Raw genomic sequence first — 18,037 nt, forward strand, 5'->3', positions numbered from 1 at the left:
ATATTGTTGTGGGGACATAAGTTTTCAGTTCACTTGTGTAAATATGAAGTAGATGATTGCGGGATTGTATGTTAAGAAATTGCCAGTGGCACCAGAGTGGCTCAGTGGCTGAGTGTCTGCCTTTGGCTTAAGTCATAATCCTGGGATCCTGGGATCGAATCCTGCATCAGGCTCCCTGCAGAGGGCCTGCTTCTCCCTCTGCCTATGTCTCTGCCTCTCTGTGTGTGTTTCTCATAAATCTATCTATCCATCTATGTATCTATCTTAAAAAAGAAAAAGAAATTGCCAAAGTATCTTCCAAAGTACCAGTAGCATTTTGCATTCATTTTGCATTCCCACCAGCAATGAAGGAGTGTTTGTTTGCTCCACATCCTTACCAGCACTTGGTGCTGTCATTGTTTTGGATTTTGGCCATTCTAATAGGTATGTAGTGGCATCTCATTATTCTTTTAATTTGTAATTCCCTAGTGACATGTGACATATAATGATGCTTACTTGCCATATATATCTTTAGTGAGGTATCTTTTCAGGTCTAATTTTTTGGCATTTATCCTGTTTGATGTTCTCTGAATTTCCTGGGTCTGTGGTTTGGTGTCTGATAATAATATGAGGAAAAGTTCAGCCATTATTGCTTCACCCATTGCTTCCATTCCTTTCTCTCTTTCTTTCCCTTCTAATATTCTTATGACATGTATCTTTTGCAGTTGTCCCATAGTTCTTGGATATTCTGCTTGTAGTTTTTTTCCATGTTTTTTTTCTCTTTTAAGGTTAGACAATTTCTGTTGTCATACCTTCAAGCTCAGTGATTCTTCCCCCAACCATGATCAGTCTTTTAATAAGCCCACCAAGGCATTTTTCATTTGTGTTATATTTTTTTAATCTCTAGCATTTTCATCTCTCAGAATTTCCATCTCTCTGTTTACATTATCCATCTGTTATTTCATGGTATCTACTTTTCCCATTAAAGCCCTTAACATACTAATTATAGTTGTTTTATATTCCTGTTTTGATAATTCCAACATTCATGCTATGTCTGACTCTTATTCTGATCCCGATTCAGTCTCTTCAAACTGTGGGTTTTTTTTTTTTTTTACCTTTTAGTATTCCTTGTAACTTTTTGTTGAAATCTGGACATGATGTACTGGGTGAAAAGAACTCCAGTAAATAGGACTTTAGTGATGTGGTAGTTAAGTGTAGGGAAGCATTCTATAGTCCTGTGATTAGGCCTCAGTCTTTTAGTAACATATACCTCTGGACTGTGCACTTCACAAGTGTTTCTCAGTTTTTTCTTCCCTTCTTACTTGGGGTAGGGTGGCCTGAGGAGGCTATATTTGGACATTTTCCTTCTCCAGGTTAGTTAGGCTCTGGTAATATCCTAGCAGGTTAGGCTCTGGTAAAATGATTTCTTCTGAAGGTAGGCCTTGTTAAGAAGAAAAAAAATGTTCTGGTGTATTTCAAAACAGTTTCTTTTCCCCTCCCCATGATGGAAGTGCAATATTCATTGTAAGGCCTTAGTCGTGCTTTTAGAGATAAAACTCACAAAAGTATAGAGACCTCACTATGATTGGGTCCATCTGAACTCTTTAACAGACTTGTCTACACTGAGCCTCCAGCAATCAGCCAATCACAATTGAGGTTTTCTTATTTCTACCACTTCCCATGGAGCTTCCTGCTCATAGGTTTCTGGTCTGGTAAACTGTGATTCTCTGGATTCCCCTGCCTCTCCAGTTTCAGGGTCAGCAGTTTGCCCCATGACCTCACTGCCCATGACCTCACTGCTCACTTCAATATGAATTGAAGACAAGTTGTTGATTATTCAGTTTATTCAGCTTTTTAGTTGTTGGATGGAGTGGTAACTTCTAAATTCCTTACACACTAGACCAGAAACCAGAAGTCTCATGTCTTGATTTTGACATTTACCTTTCCTCTGTAGGACAGTAAAGATTACATTTTACAAACAACTGCCGGCAAAATTACCGTGTAGACAGTCATCAGTTCAAGACAATTAGTCCTATACTTTTTCATTACAGAGCTCTTATCATTTGCTCCCTTCCAAGTAAAAGTAACCAATATTAGCTGGAAATTTGGGGTGGTAAATATGAAACATGATGATGACTTCAGTATGCTGGAAGCATGTGTTCATATACAAAAATGGTTCTGTGTGCTTTAGTGTCCATCTCTTGCTGCCATGGCCTCCTCAAACATAATAGAACTCCAATAAAAATATACAAAAAAAGAGACTTATTGTACATATCAATTAAAAACTACCAAGTTTTCAGGACACCTGGATGACTCAGTGGTTGAGCATCTGCCTTTCTCAGGTCATGATCCCGGGGTCCTAGGATCGAGTCCCACATCAAGTTCCCCACAGGGAGCCTGCCTCTCCCTCTGTGTATGTCTCAGCCTCTCTGTCTCTGTATCTCTCATGAATAAATAAAATCTTTAATAAAAACTACCAAGTTTTAATGGTACTAAGGTGAACCACAAAGGGTATGGATAGATGGGCATTCGACATTATATTGATTGTTTAGCCTTAGTATCACAGGCAGAAGCTCTGAAGGAAGAAAACGACAGCCTCCGTTGGCAGCTCGATGCCTATCGGAATGAGGTAGAATTACTGAAGCAAGAACAAGGCAAAGCCCACAGAGAAGATGACCCAAACAAGGAACAGCAGCTGAAACTCCTGCAGCAAGCCCTGCAAGGAATGCAACAGGTAAAGGCCCTTTGGTTTTCTGAGCTTTTAGGAAGGCTAGCATCAGCTGCTTACCTGGAAACGGGTCCCCTACCAGAAAAGAGAATAGCAAACCTCTTATTCTTCTTGATATTCTGTTCTCTGGCATAGCTGAGGAAGGGATTATGAGTTATGAAATATTCTGACCACTACAGAGGTAGCAGTGGATCACCAATTTTCAAAGGATGAACATTCAGTGAAAAATACTTGATAGTAAAAAAAAAAAAAATACTTGATAGTAAAACTACACCAAACATAATCTAATCTTTTCTTTCTGCTTCAGGAGGTAATTTGGGATCTGGACCAGGCCTTGGGGACTTTATGAAGAAGCTCACTAACTTAGATTTGAAAAAAGTAGTATCTACTTGATCCAGTATCTACTATGATCCGGAGGCTGGACCATATAGCCTCTTAGAAGAAATGGCAGGAATCCTACCCTTGCTTTTTCAGTATCAGTGCTTTGGTCACATAATACCAATCTTCTTTTTATTTTCCTTTGTTTTTACAGCCATTTATGTGAATGAGTTTACCTGCACATTATCCCAAGTATAAAAAGTAAATAGGTGTATCCAACTGTAACTGCATTCAAATACAACAGTGTGTAATAGATGCTCAATGTCTAGATGTTTTATGTAACCATCACCACAGTGGGCCTACAATTTAGAAGATATCACCATCTGTTCTCATTATAATAAAGAAGTAGTATTTTTGAGTAAGGGTACTATCCCCCTCTGCCTTGCCAGACGACTAGCCAGTTTCCTTACAATTTAAATTGAGCAGTAATTTTTTGAGCAATATTTTTTTAATTCTATGCCTTGGAATTATCTAGGGCCAAGCTTATTGCCAGCTAGAAATCACAAATAATGAAAAAGGAGTCTCTTCTGGCACTAAGAGCCCCATGTTCCTATTACTTCTGCTACCACTGTCTTCCTGTGTGACAAGCAATATCACATTAATATTTCACCTTTCCTATTAGCAAAATGTGTGAAGTAATGCTTACCTTCCTTTTACTGTCACTATGGAATTTAATTAGAACATGCAAATTATATCTGAGATCTTTCCACAAAAAAAAAAAAATACATCTCTTCAGCTAGACTTCAAAGAATTTTGACAACGTGCATTGTACCGTACTTCTTTTAGCTCTTCCAGTGGTCTTTTGCAAGCCTCTGAGAACCTAAACTTTGAAAACATTTTTCATTGTTTTTCCTTCTTACCTTGATTTTGAAACCATTCCACATAAGAATGGTTCTGCTACTGAAATATAATTTAAAGATGATGAACTTTTTTTTTCCATTTCATCACTTCAGAGACCTCTGAGAAAATTAGGTCTCTACATCCTAACAAATTAATTTTGCTCGTTTTGATTACTTTTTCTTGGAAAATAGTCTTGTAAAAAAGATAAAGTTTCTTCCATCTTATCCAAAAAGAAGTATAGTCTAATATAGTGATTAAGAGCATGGACTCTTAATGGTGGTATTGACCCAACCTGGGTTTAAATCCCAACTTTGCCACTTACTATCTGAATAGCCTTAGGTAAACCACTAAACCTCTGTAAGCCTCTGGATTATGTTTCACAGGGTTGTTTGAGGTTTATATGAGATCACACATATGAAACCCTATCCACAATGCATGACACATGTTAGATGCTAAATAAATAATATTTTTGTAATCATTAATGATGATGAATTCAGTTCCTTGCCTACTGATATGGAAACAAACATTTGTCAAGTGTTTTCCTCACAGAAATTGAACTTGGCTTGGAAAATGACTATTTGAAAGAATGCTTTACAACATCAAGTTCAATGCGGCAATCAAGATGTTGTCCACTTGGGATTAACACTACACCCTATCTTTTCCTCTCACTGGAATAGAAAAGTTATGTAATTAGATCAGTTAGTTTCTCAGATGCTCTCTAAAATATAAACAAATCCAAAGGAAGTTCCTAAGAGCTAAAATAACTTTAAGTGAAAGGTAACTTGATTTTCCCTTTGATATCTCTGAATGGAGAAATGATTGTGTGGGCTGGGAGAAAGGCAGCCCAACTGAGGCAGGCCAACCTACTATCTAACTTCAACCAGGGTATTTAAATGAAATATGGCTCCTGAAGACATGATTGTCTTTGGTATTTCTTGTAGCATCTACTCAAAGTCCAAGAGGAATACAAAAGAAAAGAAGCTGAACTTGAAAAAGTCAAAGATGACAAGTTGCAAGTGGAAAAAATGTTGGAAAATCTTAAAGAAAAGGTACATCAGTCCTCTGTGAACCCTTGCCCTTGCCTTTCCCCTACTCTTCTCAGTGACAGTACAAATGCCCTGGAAGTTCCTGCAGTAGGAATCAGCATGGAATGCTTGGCTGCATGGGAATTAAAAGCCCCCTCTCTGGGGTAATTCTTGAATCAAGGTCTCTGCCTTTAGATGTGAATCCTTGCCATATCTAAGGATTCTGGAGAGTACACTTTTCAATGAATAAGAAGTTAATCCCTCCCTAAAATTCCTCAGTCTTTCCCTCTTGGAGAATCCCAGAGTGTACATCTCATTCAGCTTCATCTTGCCAAGCAAATAGTGACATAGAAAACTCGGGTGACGCAGAGTACCTTTAATGAAACATTTCATTAAAGGAAGAAACACAAGTACAACTAGAACATTGGCATTTCTTTGTAGATACTCCATCTAGTGTAATAATGAGCAGTTGCAGGTAAAATAGCCAAAACCCAAAGGGGAGAAAACGTGTTGAAAGTAAATAAAGGGCACTTGACGGGATGAGCACTGGGTGTTATTCTGTATCTTGGCAAATTGAACACCAATAAAAAATAAATTTATTATTAAAAAAAGAAAGTAAATAAAAAGAATATTCTAACACTTGATAATTGCAGCATGAAAGGGCAAGATGGGACTCTCTAGCAATAAGAGCTGCCAGTAAGAACCTCTTGGGGAGTCTCCTAACATCTGGGTAGGTTAATGTGTCACAAGCATGAACCAGGTGCCCAGTCTACTTAAGGTGTGCAAAGTCTACTGATGGTGTCTCCCAACTGTACCTCCCTAATCGTTGGTACGCCTGAACATTCAACTAAAGTGAAGTTCTCAAAAGGAAGACCCATTGACTATAACTGCCTGATTTTCATTCTCAGAAGGAAGAGATTAGGAGCTCAGACCAAGAGCCAGAAATCAACAATGCTACCGTTCCACGAGAGCTCTTGCTCTTTATCTCTGGCACTCAGCTCAGGAAGATGCAATGCATACAGGCCCCGGGTATGTTTGCCAGCACAGTGACTTCCCCCAGAGTGCCATTAAGAACTGGCAGCCTTGGTGTAGTTGAAACAAATGATTGAATGTGTTTTCTTCTGGAGGCCATTTGCAATATGCTTTTAATTCTTCCACTTCATAAAACCAGCTCACTTTCCAGTTTTGTGGGTGCTATTAAAGAAACGAGCACAATCCCAGAGATATTCATTTATCAAGCATTTAATTGAAAAGTGCCAAAGCTGCTCTGTATAACAGGAATTTCCCTATATTTTCAGAGCTGCTAAAATGTCTCAGAACTGCTATGTAGCTGTTTCGCTTCTTGCATAAAATGGAGTGCATAAGCAGAAGACTATTGATAGACATGAAGTTATGCTTAGAATCATTCTTTAGGATTGATATCACAAATTAAAGGCATTTTTAGTGTAAGAGCATTTTTGGCACTTTAGTATAAGCTGCTTTCTGCTTTGTAAAGTATTTCATTTAAAGAAGCAAGAGGTCAAATGGCACGAAAGAAACTTACTGTATTGTGCCTAAGTCTGTTTTTCATCCTAAACCTGAATATACCACAAAGTGGCAGCTTAAGAGGATAAGCAAAGAGATCTAACTAATAATAAGGAAAATGTGATTCAGAATGTTTTTTTTTTCCCTGTTACTGTAAGCAAAGCTTCTTTCAGAGAAAGTCATGACAGTTCATTATAAACTGAGCTTCTCTGGGAAGCTGATTTGTGACCAAATATTTCAACCTGACACAATTAGGTTAAGAAGCAAAGTACCATTACATTAGACTGCAAAAATAATTCCAGGTTGAAAAGAAGGCAGTAAGTTTTGGTGAAGAGGGATCTCTTTTGTTTTTGTTTGGGTTTCTTGACAGTAAACTGTAGTGTGAGTTATTGTCAGTGTTTTGCAATATAACAGTGTGAGTTCTGTCTAACTGCAGAAAGAGCTAGCTCTTTGAATCTGCCAATAAAATTCAAGGTGATACCTTCTTATTTTTTAAATGCCAGCTATAATAAAATTGAAGTCAGGTTTCAATAAGGCTACATTTCTATTCAAGATGGCTAAAACTTCTCAGGATGCCTTTACATCTTAAATCAACCCCAATCTGTTAAACTCTCACATGTAAGAAATAGCTTACTGGATCATTTAATGTTTTAAGGGGATTAGAAGGAGATGTACAACCCATGGCTTAGAAGTGAGCCAGTATTTTAAATCAAACTTGGCATGATGGTTACTGCCTAGATTGGATTCTAAAAGCCAAAGATTGAGGAGGTCATCAAGAAAGGCTTCCCTTCTGACTACAGCCAGGAAGCCTGTAAATCCACAGAACATGTCTTGCAGCATAGACCATTCATTTCATTCAGGGCAACATCCTGGAAGCTTTGAAAGCATCTTTAAAGAAAACAGAAGGACACCTGTCCATGCTGAGGTCTTGGGGCAGGGATGAAGTGACAAAGCATTTGAATCAGCCATGACCTGCACCCCCACACACACCCCAGGAGCATTTCCCCAGCATTTTCTTTTCTATTAGCAGTAAGACTGGAAGCCATGATTCCTTTTATGCCTTCTTCCCAAGGTTCTTCCTTCACATTTATAATACAGAAAAGATGTTCTCAGTACCCAAACAGAGAAAGAAAGATCCACGAAAGGTCTGGAGGTATTTTCAGTTTGATTGTTGGTCATGAATTTCACCTGAGTACCTCTTATGAAACAGACCTGCTATGCTCAGAAAGAGAAAACTTTCAACAACAAAGAAGACCACTGAGTAATGATAATGAGATTTTGGTCATGGTCATTTCTTGATGTGAAGTCAGGAATATCCTAACTGATAATGTCCATATCAGAGAGAAGAAAGGGCTGATAGCCAACAAATGGAAACTCTAATTTTTAGTTCAAAAGCCAACAGTTGATTACCTGGGAGTAGATTAGCTACATTGTAGATTCCCCACTCAGAGATGGGCCCTGCCTTTAGCAGATTGTGGACCTAAAATTGAAAAGAACAGCCCTTTTGACAGCAGATGACCTGGCATGAAATCTAGGCTCTAGGGATCCCTGGGTGGCACAGCGGTTTGGCGCCTGCCTTTGGCCCAGGGCGCGATCCTGGAGACCCGGGATCGAATCCCACGTCGGGCTCCCGGTGCATGGAGCCTGCTTCTCCCTCTGTCTGTGTCTCTGCCTCTCTCTCTCTCTCTCTCTCTCTCTCTCTCTCTCTGACTATCATAAATAAATAAAAATTTAAAAAAAAGAAATCTAGGCTCTACTACTTCCTAGAAATGTGATTTTAGGCAAGTTATCTAATATACCTGAGCCTCACTTTCCTCATTTGTACAATGGAGATAACACATGCCTAACAATGCCTACCATCTAGTAGGCAGTAAATATTGGGTCTGGTTCCCCAGATTACCTGTATAGAGCCAAGAATGATGAAGCAGGAAAATAAAACCTGGCAAAGATGAGTATCTCAATTTTTCTGTCTTTGGGAGCCATATAAAGAAGTTTTAGATGATCTGTGATGCTTTTGCATAAATTAATGCTATTTTCTCTCTGATTCAATCATCAAAATTATACAGTATTGCTTTGGGGGTACTACATTAAGAAGTTCCCTATTGCATAATTGAATCCAAGTCTTTTACCCAGTAAGATGAACTGATCCAGGAAGCATATTATTCCCACAGGAAACCTGTGCTTCTAGACTATGTACATCGAGCCAGGATAGTGACTACCCTCTTGAGAAGACCCTGAACAGCAGCCCTATCAAATCTGAACGTGAAGCACTACTTGTCGGTAAGGAACACATGCATACAACGTATTGACTATGGTGGAGGAGGGAAAGGGTTTTACCTAAGATGAATATACCCGCCAACCATTTATGAAGCATGACAATGCATGGACCCAGAGTCCTGAAGATGACAGGATAAGAATAAGTATAGACTTCATAGAAATGGTAACAGTAGCTCCCAGTCCTCCTCAAGCTCCTGACATTACTGCCACATCAAATGTGTGGGTGTAAGCACAAGGAGGGGTCTTCTGGAGAAACACATTGTACATTTTTAAAATATGGGAGGCTAGCTGAGCCCTCTTACTCCCACTCAAGGTTGCAGTGCAGATACTGTTTGGCAGAGAGCTTTCCCAGATGAGACTCTGGAGGAAATATGTGCCTCTCTGAAATTTTTTTCCAGGTTACTCAGATGATTCAGTAGGCTGTCTGTGGAGTGTTGGACACTAGTGGGCTCTGATGAGATAAATGCTAGAGTTGCTCTCGTTATATAAAACTTCACCCACAGAGGCAAGATAGAATAAATGGTTGAGGAGTCAGACAGACCCGATTTCCCATTTGACCCTACCATTTCCTTCCTGAACTTCAGTTCCTCCAACTGCAAAATGGGCAGAATATTACCTGTCTCAAAGGGCAGCTGAGAGTATTAAATATGATAATTCATCTGAATCCCTTAGCACAGTGTGCAGCCCATAGGAAGCCCTCAGTAAAACGAGAACCATTTCGCACTTACAGTATTCAGCACAAATGCTTGCTGACTTGATATTCCATTTGGAGAACAATGGCAGATTGAAGTCCTAAAAATATTCAGTCATTTCCAAGGGGCTGATACTGGGCCTCCACAGGCAATCCCAGTTGCCTTCTAGGAAGCTGAATCCCACACAGCCGCACACCGATCCCAGAAGTTCTCCACACTGATTGGCTTCTGCATATTTTGAAGATTTATCTCCTTTCTTTGGTAATGGATATTGTAGTCAGATTTAACACTTTGATATGTTAATAAAGATACACAAGGGGATCTGCCATTGAGTCTCAAGAAAAGTGACAATTTATTTCTGTTTTACAACTCAAAGTTCTTTAACAAATTGGCATGGCAACAGGGAGACCTGTCGGAGAAGAGCTAGGGGAAGGAAGGAAGCCTCTGTAAATGGATAGTTCTAGAAACAAAGAATCTTAAACTAAGTGTTTCTTGTTTTGTTTTTTAAAGAATGTAATCTTGGGCTGACAGAAAGGAAAATCTATTTTTTAAATTGGTTCTTTGGGTATGAACCCACGGAAACTGCTTAGTGTTTTGAAACCTATGGAGTTATTTCTTAGCATTTGACAGACAACCTGTCTTGGCCATAAGCACCTAGAATTCCTTTGGACATGAACTGTCTTTTTTAGAATTTAAGTTTCTCAGCTTGAGTCAGTGTATAGCAATTCAATTTACCTCATCATTTAAGAATCACATAGTATTATAAGTTATAGCATCCGTTTGGGACAGATTTTGAACTCTACCATCAGTTCCTCCTGGATCCCAAGCCTACTTCCTTGCCCTCTGATATTTGGAGAAGTTTCACAAAGAACTGACTTGAACTTCAAGCTGCAACTCAAATTTGTGATATTCCTTATCAGTCACTTGAAGGAATACACAGGTTGTAGTCTATAAACCAAATCAAATTTAGCTTTTATTTCCTGGCAGTTCTCGGCAAACTCAATTCTGGGTATATTTAATGCACTTAAGATCATATGAAAGAAGAGGAATTCAAAAAATTTAAAGAAAGAAATAGTAGGCCTTTGAACAATTTATATTCTACCTGTTTCCATAGAAAGTAGTTTTAGAACAATTAATCTGATGTCCAGAACAATCAAGGCAGTATGTAGAGCTGCCAATCACCCCATAGTTACACTGAGTAAAAATTGTGCACATCCCCAGAGACTGTAAACTTCTATTTTTAAAAAATGCGTTACTTGAAGAGATTTAGAGCTCTAAGCACAAACAAAATGCTAGTGACCACTTGAGTGAATGAAATGTTTGGCTTTTCTCTACAGAGCTACTCACAGAATAAAACAAATATAATCAGCAGATTCTCTTGTGAGAGGCATGAAGTGAATTAGGCAAAGAACCTGATTTGTACTTGTACCACAACAGCAAGACAGTATTAATGCATAAGAGGCTCAAGTCCAATTTAAAGACTGCAGAAGACTTCCAAAAAAGCCAGCACAATCTAAATTCATTATAAAATTATAAATTCATTGTGAAATGTAGAACTCAAATGGTCTTTAGCCATCATGAATGATGGAAGTGACTCCTCTAATCCCAGCTTTTCTACATGTGATATAGTGTAGTAAGAGGCAATATATGCAGTGGGTTGTTGTACAGATTAAATGAGCAAAAATATATGTAAACTTAGAATAGTGTCCAGTATGTAGTATGTGGTACTTGTGAGTTAGCTCTCATTTCAAAGAATATAATGCTCCAGTGTAACCTCCATGGTATTGTTACTATAGGGATTATTTCCACATTTCTTCATGTCCACCCATTTGGAGCAAGCATTGAATACATCTGTTCCTACTTGCACCGTCTAGATAATAAGGTATGTGGGGTCCTGAAATGGGCATGCAAGGGGACATAGGGTAATTTCTTCAAGCATAAGTAAGTCATTAGTAATCTCCCTAACAAAATTTCCCTCACCTATTCTCACTGTGATGCAGTACAGAGCTTCTGTCTTGCAAGTAGGGTGACTGTCTGCTTCTGTTTGCCTGGGACTGAGGGGTTTCCTAGAACTCCAATGCCAGAACCAAGAAGTCGTGGGCAAACCTGAATGAGTTGGCCAATCTCCTTCCAAGATACATCTTAGAAGAATTTTCCTCCTTTCTTTTAATTTATGTTTAAACTGAAAATGACCTATTATCTCTCACTGGTCAAACTTTTGCGATGGTCCTTTAGCCATTAGCAAATGTTAATGTTCAGAACCGGAAGTCTTATTCCAGCCATCACTGTCACCATTGCCATTACCTGTGTTGAAATGATCAAGGCAGGGGCAAAAACAAAACAGAGGAAACAGTAAGTCTGTGACACAGACTCAAGTACTGCTCCCAGCTGATCTCATGGGACACTTCCTTCCCGGGATGCTGTTATATGGGGGACCTCACAAAGCATCGGGAGCAAGGGTAAGTATTCCCTCAAAAGTCAAGGATGCCTCATAGAATCAGAAGGGGACCCTTGACACCTCAGAATAAATAAACTCAGGTTAGATTTTTTTTTTCAGAAGCTGCATTCAGTCAAACATGCTCGTGGATCGTATTCACTATTTCACAGGACCCTGGGGCTCTTGGGATGTGCCACTGGAATGCAGATTCCTGACAGTTGGAGGTCCAAAATGTTAAGCCATTTAAGCATATGTCCTCTTAACAGAGGCACTTGCCTACATGGGCATCCAGCTGTGGTGATGCACCTTCCTCGTGGCATTTGTTTTAGTTCAAGCTGGTACACACCCCTCATTTAGGTCTGGGAAGTTGGGAAGTGGTACCATTCTGCAACTAAAGAGCCCATTTGGTAGCAAAGGGAGGGATCAAATGTGAGCACCAGGACCAAGTGGTAGGTTGAAGTGGTGTGAAATTGAACTATGTGTCAATAAAAATGGTCTGGTCCTTTTTAAAAAAATTGTAAAAATAATGCATACATTTTATGTTTAAAATGTAAGCAACGTAGAAAGGCAGTGAAGGGAAAGTGAAAGTGACCCAGCCCCACCCTTCCAGGATCACCACTGTTACCAGGTTGGCATATCTTCTTTCAGACCATTTCCCATATGTGTGCTGCACCTATATTGTACATATACATCTATAAACATTATATATTTATGGTCTTTGGAATGGAGATTCAGCTCTATATGATACTCTGCAAAGTGCATATTTCACTTAACTGGCTAAAGTCCACTACTAGCACTGGAAGAAAGCATGACCTCACTCCTACTCTCAGCCCATTTTCTCCTGAGCCGCTTCCTGCCAGAGTAGTAACAGGGCCTCCCAAAGAGAGCTTGCAGTGATGCCAATATAATTAGGAAGTCCCTCCCTCCAGTTTCAGGAATATTCAATGTGGCGGCAACTCAGGGTTTCTCTTAGGAACCCTGTTGCTCTTCAGTGCCCAGGTTCACAGAAAAGTTGCTACTCATGTCAAGATGACCACCTGAAACAAGTCCTAATAGGGTCCACAGATTTTTGTTTTATATTGGTGTGTGTGTATGTGTGAAGTAGGGAGAAGAAGACAATGCACAGAAGTAGGAATATAGAGCATTCCTTATTTCTGTCATTTTTCCTTTATAAAGCAATGTGTGTGTGAAGAATTCTGCCCTGCCTTCCTCCCTCCCAAAAGGCTTTTCAGCTTCAGTAGGCCTGCACACAGCATCACCAGCACTGATCAGCTGTAATTCAGCTGGCTACAAACCCAAGCCTCTCCACGCAACTGACACCAGCTCTTCTCATTAGAAAGCTTGGTGGCAATCAATCCCCAAAACATCATGCTAAGTAAAAGAAACTAGTCACAAAAGGCTATATATATTATTATATATTATGATTGCACATATATAAAACTTCCAGGAAATTCAAAACCACAGTGTGAAGATCCAAGTCAGGGATTGGGAGTGACAGTTGACTGCAAAGGAGCATGAAGGAGCTTTCTGTGGGTGATGGAATGTTCTAAAACTAAATTGTGGTGAGAGTTGCCCAATTGTACAAGTGTGCCAAACTTCATTAAGCTCTAAACATAAACTAGGTGAATTTGTTGTATGTAAATTATTACCTAAATACAGCAGTTTTGAAATCCAGACAAGGGAAGCCCAGGGGATTCTGTCTGGAGTTAGAACTGCTTTTGAGTGGAGCTCTCTGTCTGGCCCACAGATCTGCACCAGCGATGTGGAGTGTCTCATGGGCAGACTGCAGCACACCTTCAGGCAGGAAATGACCGGGGTCGGAGCCAGTCTGGAGAAGAGGTGGAAATTCTGTGGATTTGAGGGCTTGAAACTGACCTGAATTTTGTGGCCTCATAGCCTGAGCTCCTGCAGATAAATGTGTGGTGACATGCTGAGAAAGTGATTTGTATTCTCAATGGTTTTCAAGTGCTTTAAATTTGTCAGGCCATTCCTGGACTATCTTTTGAGTTAAAATAAGGATCCTAGAACAGCACCTTGAGCTACAGGCCCTAAAAAGAAATGGACTCAGACCCTCAAGCGCTGTAATTTGCTCCTGTTCTGTCAGTGGCTTATGTCTTTTATTAGTGGTATTTGAAAAAGGCCTGAGGCTAAAGAGTATTTGGGGTGTTTTCAGTGTCTGTACTACTGTCGTAGAGTTTGGTATTTTTTTAAACACTGTTAATTGAAATGTTTTGATGATTTGTATGTGATTTGTGTTTCAAAACTTCGCTTCACATTAATGTTGCTACTGGTGAAAGGAATGAGAGGAGCACTAGGTACTCCATAACTGACATGGTGTTTCCAATCCCCAGTAAGACAGTGAGTAACACAGCATCTTCTAGAAGGTGCCTGACCAGGCTCACTTTTTAAAAGACAAAGCATGTTTTGTGGCTTTTTGCAAAATTACTGTGAACCAAAAGTTGACAAATGTTCCAAAGTTATTTTCTCTAATTTATCAGATAAAAAAAAAATCTAGATGTATTCACAGAAAGCAAGTGTCCAGTACGACTGGCCTGTGTATGTGCTATCAGAATCACCTTGTAAATAGTCTGCTTTTAAAGGAGGGCATGTTTAGTTTTCTATTAATTAAAACACATGTGTGCACATGTGCACATATACACACACATTAGCAGAAGGGATTCATTTTAATATGCCTTCCCTCTGGCCTTCTTACAAAGTCTGTTGGTCCCTTTTCTTCTGTCAGCGTGTTGAATTGCAAACTGTGTACGGCTGTAAATACTTTGTTTACTTCAAGCTGAATGTTTGCAAACAGTTGATATGAGTATTAGTAGAAAACTCCTGGTAATTAATGAGCCCGGGTGTGCGAGGCTTCCTGCAAATAGCTCCACCTGGAGTGCTGACGACCTGGGACACCTCCAGTCCTGTGGCACCCACCAGCAGATTGCAATGGCAGAGTGTACATGGACAGTCAGGAAGTCCTGCTTGATGGAAACGAAAGGGAAAGGATGAGGATGTGGGGCTAATATCACGAGGCACAGATGATCTTTTCTTCTGTGGTGTTGCTGGTTCTTATAATAATATAAGCATGCCCTCCCATGAGTCTTGATTCAAAATAAAAGAATGTACTAAGTAAGCAAAGCCAATGAAGAGTATTTCAGAAAAATACTTTGTAAATGAGATGTCAGTAGTGTTCAAAGTTGTATTTTTAAAAGATAAATATTCCTTTTTTATACCTCAGTTTGGTGTTCTGTTTTGAATTACTTGCTCTCTAATCCTTTAGTGAATCATCTTCATTTCTTCTTTGGAGTACCAGGATGTTGAAAGAAGATGCTAAACCTTCACCTTGACAACTAAAAATAGGTCCCCACACCAGCTTAGTCATGCTGAAACCTGGCTTCCCCCTGAAGCACCCAGCTGTGGCACAAGCAGGGAGCTAGGGTTATTTTTACTCTAGCCTCCTCACTGAAGCATCGCTGTTATCAATGTTACAGAAGGCTTTGATGTGTCAATCTCAGAGGTCCTGGAATGCCTTATTTTAAAAATATCTTTGAAATCAGGGAAATTTGCCACTAATCAATTATTTCTTATTTAAATAAGTTAAATACCATGAAATTTTAAAACAACAAACTTTAAAGTAACAACTGCTACACCCAGGCCCCTTGCTGTCCTTCACTTAATCTACTTGTGTTACAAATGGTCTCTTTCTATTATTACCGCCAATTTAGTCCAGGTGTGCTCCTCCCAGCCAGCTTGATTACGCTGGTTGTGAGGGGTAAGTCTGTATCAAGTTGGCTAGGCTATAGTGACCAGTTGCTTGATCAAACACCAGTCTAGATGTTGCTGTGAAGGTATATTTGACATTTTAATTGACAATTGACATAACATTTAAACTGGTAGACTTGAAATTGAAGCAGATTATCCTCCATAATGTGCTTGGACTTCATCTAATCCATGAAAGACCTGAAGTCCTCTGAGAGAGGAATTGTGCCTCCAGATTGCCTTTGGATTCATGACTGTAGCATTAACACCTGCCAGAATTTCCAGACTGCTGGCCAGCCCTACAAACTTCAAATTTGCCAGCCCCCACAATCACATGAGCCAATTCCTTAAATTTGTGTGTGTGTGTGTGTGTGTGTGTGTGTGTGTGTGTATACATCCCACTGGTTCTGTTTCTTTGAAAAAACCTGACTACTATGCTAGTCCAGAGTTGTCATAATGTATAAAAATAAAATCTATTTGCATTATACATAATCCAATTACAGCACATACCATTTCACAATAATATCCATCCATCATAGAAATATATTAATGAAATTATGTTGCTTTACAAATGCTTAGTGCTATTTATTGTTATTCTGCCCAAATTTTGAAACATTACTCTTGGTTTTTTAGGAGCTATAATAGTTAGATTTTTCCAGATAATAATGAATAGAAGCATTTTTAATTTTACAAATGGTTGTTTTTATCTCTCTTCCCAGTCCTGTGACATCTCTAGTTCTGATTCTTTAATATTACCAAGTTGCTTGTTAAATATCCTCAGTGAAAATGAAATAGTTTTCAGAGCAAATTAAGCACTTATCTATGTTCTCGTTATACAGAGTTTTGTTCGTAATTGGACCCAAAACTGTAAGTTTTTCATATAATGCGAATAAACTATATCCCTTGAAAAGACAGCATAGATGTAAGAACTTTGACTTATCTGCTAGAACTAGGTAACCCCTTGGGATGCTTAGCTGTTTGGGACAGTCTCTCAAATAGACTCAGGTTCACTTTTCACCACAATTGCTACCATCTGCTGAGCACCTATTATGCTATCATGCTGCCTACAGTCAACTTACTGCCTGTGTGTCAATTTACACAGACACAATGAGAGCTTCAATTTCCTTATAGGTAAATTTAAGGAGAAATAGTACCTGTCAGAGGATGGTGGTAAAGAGTTATCAAGATAGCATGTACGAATTACCCAGTCAGTGCCTGGGCCATAGTGAGTTCACAATAAAGAGTTAGGACTATGATTCAGCCAAAAGTAATGAGAAGCTATTACCTTTGCCCTCACTATAAGAAAAATGTTTTTTGTGTTCACACCTAGAATTGTGAAGCTACATCATGTTGCTGAGCCTCAAGAATGGAAACTCAGCTGTTCAAAGGTATTCCAAACATTTATTCAGGCCCAGGCACTCTGCCAAGCATTGTGGCATATACAAGGAGTATGCCTGGTGCCCTCAAAGAGCTAGAAGGGTAGGCTTTAACACACTGGATGTAAATCCTTCACTCTGTAGCCTAGACCATAAAATCTCAGAATGGAAAATATTCAGTGTTGACCAACTATGAATGGTGTGAATAAGGTGGTAATGATGGTTCACTCTTGAGACCTGAATTATTATTCTCTGTGGCCCCCATGCACCCCCACATCTAGTCCAGAGTGTAAATTCTAGGAGAGTATGGTCTTCATTTGTCTTGTTCACTGTCACATCCCAAAACCTGGTGCATTGTAGGTGCTCAGTAAATGCTTTTTAAATTAGTATTTGTATAGCACTCTATACAAACTATATTCATATGCATTAATAATAAAAGCTAACATTGAATAGTGATTCCTACTTAACAGTGATATATATGTGTGTAGATTTATATGTATGTGTGTATATCTATCTATCTAGAGAGGGAGAGGGAGAGACTTATTTGTTTTTACTACAACTGTGAATGGTAGGTAGCATTATCCTAGGTTTTATCTGAGATTATGAGATGTAAAGTAACTTGCTTAAGTTTCTAAGAGGTAGAGATGAGATTAGAATCTTTGTCCAACTACAAACTTAAAACTTCCCACTGCTCCAATATGTTATTTATCCTTCATATCAACCTAATTGGTATTACCATAAGCCCCAAGTTGTTCATTCACATGGCATTTAGAGCACCTGATATGTACAAATCTTGGTCTCAGAAATTCAAAGGGGAACAAAACATGACCTCTTCCTTCAAGAGTTTACACTCTGGTGAGGATGCCTGCCAAATGACACAGTCATGTACAAGGTGCCACAGGGGAACATTGTGGGAGGCTTCACTAATGTTAAGCTTGAAGCATGGTAAGAGGAGAAACGGGCTCAGAGAGGTTAAATTACTTGCCCAAGCTACATAACTAGTGGGGATAAAGCCCAGGATT

The 18,037-nt window shown here is 39.2% G+C and overlaps 1 protein-coding gene across 17 annotated transcripts in view; it reads left to right on the top strand.

The window, feature by feature from the left end:
* ENOX2 (ecto-NOX disulfide-thiol exchanger 2) overlaps positions 1 to 15,117 on the top strand; it is a 280,754-nt gene extending 265,637 nt beyond the window's left edge. For 13 of the 17 annotated variants that reach the window (XM_072816303.1, XM_072816299.1, XM_072816297.1 and 10 more), the window contains 5 exons: positions 2,532 to 2,713; positions 4,867 to 4,974; positions 8,646 to 8,754; positions 11,240 to 11,325; positions 13,628 to 15,117. In XM_072816303.1, the coding sequence (XP_072672404.1) occupies positions 2,532 to 2,713; positions 4,867 to 4,974; positions 8,646 to 8,754; positions 11,240 to 11,325; positions 13,628 to 13,759 (617 nt within the window). In that variant the 3' untranslated portion in view covers positions 13,760 to 15,117. Of the gene's footprint in view, positions 1 to 2,531; positions 2,714 to 4,866; positions 4,975 to 8,645; positions 8,755 to 11,239; positions 11,326 to 11,443; positions 11,903 to 13,627 lie in introns of all 17 variants that reach the window. The other 4 variants (XM_072816311.1, XM_072816310.1, XM_072816295.1 and 1 more) reach the window with 2 other exon arrangements.
* The last annotated feature ends 2,920 nt before the right edge of the window (positions 15,118 to 18,037 follow it).

Source organism: Canis lupus, chromosome X (genome assembly GCF_048164855.1).
Source record: "Canis lupus baileyi chromosome X, mCanLup2.hap1, whole genome shotgun sequence".
Taxonomy (NCBI): Eukaryota; Metazoa; Chordata; class Mammalia; order Carnivora; family Canidae; genus Canis; species Canis lupus.